General features: G+C 43.0%; 1 protein-coding gene across 2 annotated transcripts in view; it reads right to left on the bottom strand.

Annotated features, from left to right (window-relative positions):
* Positions 1–68: 68 nt before the first annotated feature.
* MRPL30 (mitochondrial ribosomal protein L30) overlaps positions 69–12,300 on the bottom strand; it is a 15,746-nt gene continuing 3,514 nt past the window's right edge. For both annotated transcript variants that reach the window (XM_075265206.1, XM_075265207.1), the window contains exons 4-6: positions 10,542–10,688; positions 1,342–1,415; positions 69–248 (exon numbers count right to left, since the gene is read on the bottom strand). In XM_075265206.1, the coding sequence (XP_075121307.1) occupies positions 116–248; positions 1,342–1,415; positions 10,542–10,688 (354 nt within the window). In that variant the 3' untranslated portion in view covers positions 69–115. The remainder of the gene's footprint in view (positions 249–1,341; positions 1,416–10,541; positions 10,689–12,300) is intronic.

Raw genomic sequence — 12,300 nt, 5'->3', positions numbered from 1 at the left:
GAGCTTTGCAGGAAAGGGTTAAGCTAAATCTTCAAATGTCAGCTGCAAGAAAATACTTAAAATACAAATACTGTACAAAAATGCTTTATTTTACAAGTGACTATAACAGAACACACTAGGATTCATGTGATTTCACATCAATTGGCTCCAGTTTTTTACGAATTACTAGCTGGCCTTTACTGTTCAGGTAAGTGTCTGACATGTCGTCCTCTGTTGGAAGCCCATAGGGTAGTTTCAGTGGCTGAACTCTATAGAAAAGATAAAAGTTTTAAAAAAAAAATATTTAAAATGTTGATTTAGCAAATATTTCTTACACATTCTGTTAAAGAGAATCCAAATCACCAAATGTAGTTTTAATTATTTTTTGTATTATAGCATCATATGATGCATATACTGTGCACTATACCACTGCAAAGATAAAGTTACTGCAAAATGTTTCAAGGTGACACTAGAAAAGTAAAATATACAATTCACCTGAATGTCCACAAAGGAATTGATCATAAACGAATATGGATTACAGCCTGTAATAACCTGGTTATTATCATGATCTCATATCAAAAGTTATAATATTTATGTGAATGGGATATAAGGAGATAACTTTACTAACTTGTTACATATACTATCTTGGTACATTCAGGTATGTCATCAGTATAGATAGCAAAGAAAGAAATGGTTCACACATATATATATATATATATATATATATATATATATATATATATATATATATATATATATATATATATATATATATAGATATCTCTATCTATCAATGTCGGGTTTTTTTTCTCTTCGGGGTACACGCTACAATCGACTCCTTGAATGTCAGGAACAATCAAATTCGTAGAAAAAGTCTTCCAGCAACTCTCCAATAAAATATAACTTTTAATGCAGCTTTATAAAATATCAAATAATAAACACAGGTGAAAAAAAGAAAAAATTTAAAATGAAATTATCCCCCAAAAAATGCTTTTTTAGGGGGATAATTTCATTTTCTATTTTTTCTTTTGTTCCACCTGTTATTATTATTTGATATTTTATAAAGCTGCATTAAAAGTTATATTTTATTGGAGAGTTGCCGGAAGACTTTTTCTACGAATTTCTGAATGTCATCGGTATGTAAAACTGTATTGGAAGGTTTTCATACATAGTGACATGAATATCTAAAACACAGCTAAGGCTTTTTTCACATCTGCGCATTGGTTTCCGTTCCGGGGTCCACTAATCGGGGGACCGCGGTTTATATGTATATCCTGGAAAACCTCTTTAAAAAGGTACCAGAGTCATCTTATAAAACCAAGTTAAAAATATTAAATATAATAATAGTAATAATGTACGAACCTTACTAAGTGCTTGATGACTTTAAGCTGATTGTTGACTGATGGGATGTTCTTATGCACAACTGGCTTGTGAGCCTAAAATTCAAAATGAAAAATAGAAATGATATAATATGTAGCACATGGCAGTGGATGTTCCTCTCTCTTGACCTTTGCACTTGCTTTAAGATAGTCAACCACTTCCTCCTGTTATACATGCAGTCATCATCATCTGGTATAAAAAACTGGCCCCTCTCCTGAATACCATACTATCTATACATTTAGGTATTCCTTGTTTTCCCCTCTTTCTCTTTTGGTGTCCATCAAAGGTCTGTCCTAGGACCCTTCTATTTTCCATCTATGCCTATAACCTGAGAAAGAATGACTTTTTATGCTCAGGACATTCAAATTTACCGCTTTGGCTTGATGCTATCCTTCTGCTATCCAGCGTTCAACAGTGTCTAAGTTGCATCCTCCTCTCCAAAGTGCTTATCCAGACTCTCAAACACAGTTTATACAGTTAGGGCCAGAAATATTTGGACAGTGACACAAGTTTTGTTATTTTAGCTGTTTACTAAAACATGTGCAGAAATACAATTATATATATATAATATGGGCTGAAAGTGCACACTCCCAGCTGCAATATGAGAGTTTCCACATCCAAATCGGAGAAAGGGTTTAGGAATCATAGCTCTGTAATGCATAGCCTCCTCTTTTTCAAGGGACCAAAAGTAATTGGACAATGGACTCTAAGGGCTGCAATTAACTCTGAAGGCGTCTCCCTCATAAACCTGTAATCAATGAAGTAGTTAAAAGGTCTGGGGTTGATTCCAGGTGTGTGGTTTTGCATTTGGAAGCTGTTGCTGTGACCAGACAACATGCGGTCAAAGGAACTCTCAATTGAGGTGAAGCAGAACATCCTGAGGCTGAAAAAAAAGAAAAAATCCATCAGAGAGATAGCAGACATGCTTGGAGTAGCAAAATCAACAGTCGGGTACATTCTAAGAAAAAAGGAATTGACTGGTGAGCTTGGGAACTCAAAAAGGCGTGGGCGTCCATGGATGACAACAGTGGTGGATGATCGCCGCATACTTTCTTTGGTCAAGAAGAACCCATTCACAACATCAACTGAAGTCCAGAACACTCTCAGTGAAGTAGGTGTATCTGTCTCTAAGTCAACAGTAAAGAGAAGACTCCATGAAAGTAAATACAAAGGGTTCACATCTAGATGCAAACCATTCATCAATTCCAAAAATAGACAGGCCAGAGTTAAATTTGCTGAAAAACACCTCAAGAAGCCAGCTCAGTTCTGGAAAAGTATTCTATGGACAGATGAGACAAAGATCAGCCTGTACCAGAATGATGGGAAGAAAAAAGTTTGGAGAAGAAAGGGAACGGCACATGATCCAAGGCACACCACATCCTCTGTAAAACATGGTGGAGGCAACGTGATGGCATGGGCATGCATGGCTTTCAATGGCACTGGGTCACTTGTGTTTATGGATGACATAACAGCAGACAAGAGTAGCCGGATGAATTCTGAAGTGTACCGGGATATACTTTCAGCCCAGATTCAGCCAAATGCTGCCAAGTTGATCGGACGGCGCTTCATAGTACAGATGGACAATGACCCCAAGCATACAGCCAAAGCTACCCAGGAGTTCATGAGTGCAAAAAAGTGGAACATTCTGCAATGGCCAAGTCAATCACCAGATCTTAACCCAATTGAGCATGCATTTCACTTGCTCAAATCCAGACTTAAGGCGGAAAGACCCACAAACAAGCAAGACCTGAAGGCTGCGGCTGTAAAGGCCTGGCAAAGCATTAAGAAGGAGGAAACCCAGCGTTTGGTGATGTCCATGGGTTCCAGACTTAAGGCAGTGATTGCCTCCAAAGGATTCGCAACAAAATATTGAAAATAAAAATATTTTGTTTGGGTTATGTTTATTTGTCCAATTACTTTTGAGCTCCTAAAATGTGGAGTCTTGGGGTAAACTTTAATTCCACTCAGTCTTATAAATTTCACTTCCCACCCTTGGTTGAACTGAATGGATATATGACTCTTTTCAGTCATACTATGTAATCTAAGGACCCATTTATTCAGTAAAGCCTGCAACCTACAATACCCTTACTACTACTACTACATTACCATAGGACTAGCTTGCACCCTGGCCTGCTGTCGCCTTCCTCCATTCCACCTAGATTGAAATCACTTGCAGGCAGGGTACTCTCTTGCTTTTTTATTTATCAAAGGGGTTACCCCTATGACATATACCAGCAATGGACTGTAATAATGGACGTGTAAACATAACCTTATTTGTTTCTGGTACTGTTCACTGTATAGCAGCTGGTGAAGGCAGATATAGAGTCCCAGGTGTCGGACCCCAAACAATATGAAATAGATGACCTATCCTACTATTGTCCGATTAATGTAATTATCAAGCCATACACAGGAGAAAGCAAAAATTAAAATGCATCACACTTGGAAAAGTTTCTAAATACACCCAATGAGCATGGGTTTATAAGGAATCAGTCCTGTCAGACTAATCTGATCAGCTTCTATGAAGAGGTCAGTTCTAGACCGGACATGGGTAATGTGGGAGATGCAGTATATCTGGACTTTTCAAAGGTTTTTGAAACTGTACCATATAAAAGGTTGGTATACAAAATGGAAATGGGGGAAAACATATGCATTTGGGTTCACAACTGGCTCAGTGAAAACAGAGGGTGTTTGTTATTGGGAAATACCAGTGGGGTGCCACAAGGGTCAGTATTGGGTCCTCTCTTTTTAATATGGTTATTAATAACCTGGTAGAGGGTATACAGTGCAGATCATATTTGCAGATTATACTAAACTGAGAAGTAATCAAAACTGAGGAGGTTAGCAGAATATTACAGGGGGATCTGAGGAAGCTAGAAGCATTGACTGAGACTTGGCAAACCAAATTTAATACAGACAAATTTAAGATTATGCATTTTGTACGAGGAAATGAAATGTATGATCGTGTATTTAATAGTAAATTACTGGGTAGGATTGCCGCTAAAAAAGACTTGGGGATTTTGGTAGACAGTAAGCTTACCTTTAGTTACCATAATACCTAATACAAGAAGTAGAGCAATTATTATTAGAGATGAGCGAACAGTGTTCTATCGAACACATGTTCGATCGGATATCAGGGTGTTCGCCATGTTCGAATCGAATCGAACACCACGTGGTAAAGTGCGCCAAAATTCGATTCCCCTCCCACCTTCCCTGGCGCCTTTTTTGCACCAATAACAGCGCAGGGGAGGTGGGACAGGAACTACGACACTGGGGGCATTGAAAAAAATTGGAAAAAGTCATTGGCTGCCGAAATCAGGTGACCTCCATTTTAGACGAATAGTGGATTTCAAATCCGGGTCATATGAGAATGTGAACTTTGTGACTATGAGACAGGGATAGCTGTACAGGCAGGGATAGCTAGGGATAACCTTTATTTAGGGGGGAATGTTATTAAAAATAACTTTTTGGGGCTCTATCGGGTGTGTAATTGTGATTTTTGTGAGATAAACTTTTTCCCATAGGGATGCATTGGCCAGCGCTGATTGGCCGAATTCCGTACTCTGGCCAATCAGTGCTGGCCAATGCATTCTATTAGCTTGATGAAGCAGAGTGTGCACAAGGGTTCAAGCGCACCCTCGGCTCTGATGTAGCAGAGCCGAGGCTGCACAAGGGTTCAAGCGCACCCTCGGCTCTGATGTAGGAGAGCCGAGGGTGCACTTGAACCCTTGTGCACCCTCAGCTCTGCTACATCAGAGCCGAGGGTGCGCTTGAACCCTTGTGCACACTCTGCTTCATCAAGCTAATAGAATGCATTGGCCAGCGCTGATTGGCCAATGTATTCTATTAGCCTGATGAAGTAGAGCTGAATGTGTGTGCTAAGCACACACATTCAGCTCTAATTCATCGGGCTAATAGAATGCATTGGCCAGCGCTGATTGGCCAGAGTACGGAACTCGACCAATCAGCGCTGGCTCTGCTGGAGGAGGCGGAGTCTAAGATCGCTCCACACCAGTCTCCATTCAGGTCCGACCTTAGACTCCGCCTCCTCCGGCAGAGCCAGCGCTGATTGGCCGAAGGCTGGCCAATGCATTCCTATGCGAATGCAGAGACTTAGCAGTGCTGAGTCAGTTTTGCTCAACTACACATCTGATGCACACTCGGCACTGCTACATCAGATGTAGCAATCTGATGTAGCAGAGCCGAGGGTGCACTAGAACCCCTGTGCAAACTCAGTTCACGCTAATAGAATGCATTGGCCAGCGCTGATTGGCCAATGCATTCTATTAGCCCGATGAAGTAGAGCTGAATGTGTGTGCTAAGCACACACATTCAGCACTGCTTCATCACGCCAATACAATGCATTAGCCAGTGCTGATTGGCCAGAGTACGGAATTCGGCCAATCAGCGCTGGCTCTGCTGGAGGAGGCGGAGTCTAAGATCGCTCCACACCAGTCTCCATTCAGGTCCGACCTTAGACTCCGCCTCCTCCAGCAGAGCCAGCGCTGATTGGCCGAATTCCGTACTCTGGCCAATCAGCACTGGCTAATGCATTGTATTGGCTTGATGAAGCAGTGCTGAATGTGTGTGCTTAGCACACACATTCAGCTCTACTTCATCGGGCTAATAGAATGCATTGGCCAGCGCTGATTGGCCGAATTCCGTACTCTGGCCAATCAGCACTGGCTAATGCATTGTATTGGCTTGATGAAGCAGTGCTGAATGTGTGTGCTTAGCACACACATTCAGCTCTACTTCATCGGGCTAATAGAATGCATTGGCCAATCAGCGCTGGCCAATGCATTCTATTAGCGTGAACTGAGTTTGCACAGGGGTTCTAGTGCACCCTCGGCTCTGCTACATCAGATTGCTACATCTGATGTAGCAGTGCCGAGTGTGCATCAGATGTGTAGTTGAGCAAAACTGACTCAGCACTGCTAAGTCTGCATTCGCATAGGAATGCATTGGCCAGCCTTCGGCCAATCAGCGCTGGCTCTGCCGGAGGAGGCGGAGTCTAAGGTCGGACCTGAATGGAGACTGGTGTGGAGCGATCTTAGACTCCGCCTCCTCCAGCAGAGCCAGCGCTGATTGGCCGAATTCCGTACTCTGGCCAATCAGCACTGGCTAATGCATTGTATTGGCTTGATGAAGCAGTGCTGAATGTGTGTGCTTAGCACACACATTCAGCTCTACTTCATCGGGCTAATAGAATGCATTGGCCAGCGCTGATTGGCCGAATTCCGTACTCTGGCCAATCAGCACTGGCTAATGCATTGTATTGGCTTGATGAAGCAGTGCTGAATGTGTGTGCTTAGCACACACATTCAGCTCTACTTCATCGGGCTAATAGAATGCATTGGCCAATCAGCGCTGGCCAATGCATTCTATTAGCGTGAACTGAGTTTGCACAGGGGTTCTAGTGCACCCTCGGCTCTGCTACATCAGATTGCTACATCTGATGTAGCAGTGCCGAGTGTGCATCAGATGTGTAGTTGAGCAAAACTGACTCAGCACTGCTAAATCTGCATTCGCATAGGAATGCATTGGCCAGCCTTCGGCCAATCAGCGCTGGCTCTGCCGGAGGAGGCGGAGTCTAAGGTCGGACCTGAATGGAGACTGGTGTGGAGCGATCTTAGACTCCGCCTCCTCCAGCAGAGCCAGCGCTGATTGGCCGAATTCCGTACTCTGGCCAATCAGCACTGGCTAATGCATTGTATTGGCTTGATGAAGCAGTGCTGAATGTGTGTGCTTAGCACACACATTCAGCTCTACTTCATCGGGCTAATAGAATGCATTGGCCAGCGCTGATTGGCCGAATTCCGTACTCTGGCCAATCAGCACTGGCTAATGCATTGTATTGGCTTGATGAAGCAGTGCTGAATGTGTGTGCTTAGCACACACATTCAGCTCTACTTCATCGGGCTAATAGAATGCATTGGCCAATCAGCGCTGGCCAATGCATTCTATTAGCGTGAACTGAGTTTGCACAGGGGTTCTAGTGCACCCTCGGCTCTGCTACATCAGATTGCTACATCTGATGTAGCAGTGCCGAGTGTGCATCAGATGTGTAGTTGAGCAAAACGGACTCAGCACTGCTAAGTCTGCATTCGCATAGGAATGCATTGGCCAGCCTTCGGCCAATCAGCGCTGGCTCTGCCGGAGGAGGCGGAGTCTAAGGTCGGACCTGAATGGAGACTGGTGTGGAGCTATCTTAGACTCCGCCTCCTCCAGCAGAGCCAGCGCTGATTGGTCGAGTTCCGTACTCTGGCCAATCAGCACTGGCCAATGCATTTCTATGGGGAAAAGTTAGCTTGCGAAAATCGCAAACTGACAGGGATTTCCATGAAATAAAGTGACTTTTATGCCCCCAGACATGCTTCCCCTGCTGTCCCAGTGTCATTCCAGGGTGTTGGTATCATTTCCTGGGGTGTCATAGTGGACTTGGTGACCCTCCAGACACGAATTTGGGTTTCCCCCTTAACGAGTTTATGTTCCCCATAGACTATAATGGGGTTCGAAACCCATTCGAACACTCGAACAGTGAGCGGCTGTTCGAATCGAATTTCGAACCTCGAACATTTTAGTGTTCGCTCATCTCTAATTATTATGTCATCCTTTAAGATATTAATACTCTTTTCATAGTTCTCAGAATATTTAAAGGGGTATTCTCATAACTTTTGTTCTGCAGCCTGAAGGCTCTGTGCTCTCTTCACTTCCTGGATTTCTCGGCACATTGGTGGGCGGGGTTACACTTACTCTGCTATGCATTACCACAGTATGAAGCTGATGTGGAAACTGTTGTAGCAGAGCTGGATTTGAGTCAGCTTGCATTACATACAGACTCCTTAGCTCAGCCCTTATCAGCCAAATTCAAATAACTGGCTGATAAGTGGAAAAGCTGAAGATAGACAGCACAGTAATCCCAGAGCTCTCACCTCCCCCCTCCCCATCTGAGGAGCTCTGTTGCTTGTCAACCCCTTCCTCCCCCCCTTAAAGCAGGCAGCTACATCACTTGGGAAATGAGCAGATAAGCCCAGTGGGCATAGAAACACAGTGTGAACAATGAAGTGAATAAATTAATATAGCGGCCAAACAAAGCAGTTTTGATAAAGCAATGTATATAGGAAAAGTCTTAAATCCACATAAACTAGCAGTATAGATAGGATGCTTTTCATGGAACAACCCCTTTAATTTTTTTTTCAAGGAGTTATAAAATGAACGAATGTATTATTTTATGACAAACTCTTACAAGGGATTGTTTCCTCTAGGAAAGCCACCAATGGAATTATTTCCTTTCATTTCGCCACTCAACTAACAGGACATGTATCAATGTTTTCTAATTTTTAAGAATAATTATTTTATGTTGGACACGCTAAATGTCCAATAGTACTAAAAAGAAAAAAGTGCTTGTCAAATTAGAGGTCAAATAAAATAGGTCTAAGAGCTCCTTCACACCCAGGGCCGGCAACCTGGGCAATTTCCCAGGGCCTCAGCCCTTGCAGGGCACGGAATTCACTGCACTGCCAGCTTTCACAGTATGTGCCCCTGTGCTGGAGATATCGGTGCTATTAATTTCGGCAGCAATATCTCTCCACTCTCAGAAGAGCGGGTCTTATAGCTCAGCATCATTTCTGGGCTGTGAGGAACACCTTCCTGACTGTACTCTTCCATAGCCTTGTACTGTCAGAGGGGCGTTTTCTACTGCCCAGTGATGCCGCTAGGCTAGAAGGCCCACCTTTCCAACAGTGGAGAGATATTGGTGCTAAAACTAACTGCACCAATATCTCCATCGTGGCGAATACTGGAAAAGTTGGCACTGCACTGAACTCAGTCAGTTTTCTAGCAGTATATAATACCACACATCTCTGAAGACATGAAAGATTCTCTTTAAATACACGTTATCTGCATCAGTTCTCTGGTTATCCAGGACCATTGTCCAACTTGCAGAGGTGCAGTGTATGTCATTCTAAGCACTCACAAGTGAAGAGTATATGGCTCCTAGGAACAACCTGCTTACTGAAACTTACTATTACAGTGCAGGGCAGGAAGAGGTTAATTGCTGCCTGACATTATGAGGGGGAATCTGCAAATAAAAGGGGTCTGGTTATGTTCTTCATATGGGGAATGGAGGCAACTCTGATAGTCGTGAAGTGTTTGGTGCTGTGAGGGGAACATTATACCGTAAAAATAGCGATTTGTGGATTGTATTATGCAGGCAAAGGGGAATCTGGCAGTAAGTAGCTAATGTGAGAGTATTTAGTCCTGGTATAGCAGCCAGTGGCTGACATGACAATATTTAGTCCTGGTATAGCGGTCAGCGGGTGATGTGACAGTATGTAGTCCTAGTATAGTGGTCAGTGGGTGATGTGACAGTATGTAGTCCTAGTATAGTGGTCAGTGGGTGACGTGACAGTATTTAGTCCTGGTATAGTGGTCAGAGGGTGATGTGACAGTATTTAGTCCTGGTATAGCGGTCAGTGGGAGACGTGACAGTATGTAGTCCTGGTACAGCGGTCAGTGGGTGACGTGACAGTATTGAGTCCTGGTATAGCAGTCAGCGGGTGACGTGACAGCATTTGGTCCTGCTAAAGTGGTCAGCGGATTGCTGTGACAATATTTAGTCCTGGTATAGTGGTCAGTGTCTGATGTGACAGTATTTAGTCCTGGTATAGTGGTCAGTGTCTGATGTGACAGTATTTAGTCCTGGTATAGTGGTCAGCGGGTGATGTGACAGTATTTAGTCCTGGTATAGTGGTCAGTGGGTGATGTGACAGTATTTAGTACTGGCATAGTGGTCTTATTTGATAACTTTGTATGTATAGAAATATTTTTTAGTGTATAGAGAAGGGCATGTGCCTTGTTGCTTTTGCACCTGATCTTTAAAGATAAGGCACAGAAGTAACTAGTTTGCCTAGGCAAAAAAACCTTACAAATTTACAAACAACCACTTAAAAAACATTAAGAACACCCCTGTAAGTACCAGTAATAGGCCTGCGGCACATTGAATTAACAGAATGTGACTATATTGTATGTACAAGTGGGGCCCCACTTTTAATTTTGTCCAGGGCCCCACTTTGTCTAAAACCGGCCCTGTTCACACTATATGACATATATGACATTATGTAATGAATTGTAGATCTAGGAGCTCCTTCACACCACACAACGTTATATAATAAATTTTATACCTTTTCAAGTCCCAGTCTGTCAATTACTTCCTTCTCCCAGTATGGTCTTCCAACATAAGATCTTATTCTAGTAACAAGATGTAATTTATGTGGTTGCTGTGGATCACCGCCATATTTTTCATGATCTTCTGGCTTTGGTTGAAATGTCTAAACATAAAAGTAAGTAAAAACACAACACTAATCATCCATCTGTTACAAATATATGTAGATGCAAGTAACTCTGCTAAAGTATAGTATGAAAGTAAATGTTTCTAAATCAATTGCAATGCTAAGTTTTGGTCCTTGTGTCCAGTATTTTGTTCTGCCAGGACATACGCAACCACCAAATAAAGAAAACAAATGGTTATTGTGGTGTGGATTAGTGGAGATGACGATAAGACAGACAAGCCCTCAGACTATGTCCAGCTTTACACTGTCTGATCACAATGGATGTTGTCTTTAGTTTATATGATTGTATTGTTGGTTAACGTCTTCTGTGAAGTACCGTATTTTTCGGACTATAAGACGCACTTTTTTTCCCCAAAATTTTTGGGGAAAAGAAGGGTGAGTCTTATAGTCTGAAGGTGGCGCCTGGCATCCGCTGTAATAGAGAGGCGGAAGCCGGCAAGTGATAGACGCCATTACAGGTGCCGGGGCCTGAGACATCGCTGCGCTCCTCTGCCCTGCATGAAGCCAGCAGTGGGAGGAGTGATGCTATTCCGCTCCTCCGTCCCCCCGCCGCTGGCTTCATGCAGGGCAGAGGATCGTAGCGATGTCTCAGGCCCCGGCGTCTATCCCTCCCCGGCATCCGCCTCTCTAGTACAGCGGATGCCGGGTCTGCAGTCTGTATCAGCGGCCTCTTCTCCCCCGGGGCCGGTCCCCACCGGCCCCGTACCTGTAAAGTTGCAGGCCGGCTCCTGCGCGGCGATATCGCAGGAGCCGACCTGTTCGGGTGACAGCCGGGAGCCTAATGAGGCTCCCGGGCCTGTCACGGCTATATTAGTATTGCGGCTGGTCTCTATGACCAGCCGTAATACTAATAGACAGAATGTCCCATAGACGGCAATACAGTTGTATTGCCGTCTATGGGACTTGCGATCAAGTGACCGCAGGTTCAAGCCCCCGGGGGGGAATAAAATAGTAAAAAAAAAAAAGCTTTAAAAATATGAAATAAATAAAAGTTCTAAATCACCTCCTGTTTTTTTTTTCAATACAAGGTGATCTAAGCAATAGATATCCCCCAAAATGGTATAACTAAAAAGTACAGCTGGCCCCGCAAAAAAAACGCTCTATGCCTCCCCGTACAGCTGCAGGGTCACCTGTCAATGTGGCCTTGCAGCTGTTGCAAAACTACAACTCCCATATATTAAATATTTTACCAGTTTTTGCTGCAAAAATTTTTTTCCCTATTTTCCTCCTCTAAAACCTAGGTGCGTCTTATAGTCCGAAAAATACGGTATTTCCTATTTTATTTCCATCCTAGACTTGACTGAGAACCAATATACAGTGAACAAACAAATATTCAACAATACATTATTTTACATTTATAATCTGTTACAATTGTATAGGCATCAGAGCAGAAATAATCCAACTTTCCATAATAAATAAGTGACTGCACAAGTCTTGCTTCAGGGTCTTACAGCCTAAGATGTAAGTGAGAAATATCAGACTACATAATAGAAGCTAAGCTAAGGACATGTGTTCTATAATTATACAAGAATATTAAGTTTTGGATATAAATTGTATTTCCAACATAAAACATGTTAAAAGTTGGACATGG

The sequence above is a fragment of the Leptodactylus fuscus genome, chromosome 2, assembly GCF_031893055.1.
Source record: "Leptodactylus fuscus isolate aLepFus1 chromosome 2, aLepFus1.hap2, whole genome shotgun sequence".
NCBI lineage: Eukaryota > Metazoa > Chordata > Amphibia > Anura > Leptodactylidae > Leptodactylus > Leptodactylus fuscus.
The sequence above is the reverse complement of the archived record's forward strand: the minus strand, read 5'-3'. Positions and strand labels throughout refer to the sequence as shown.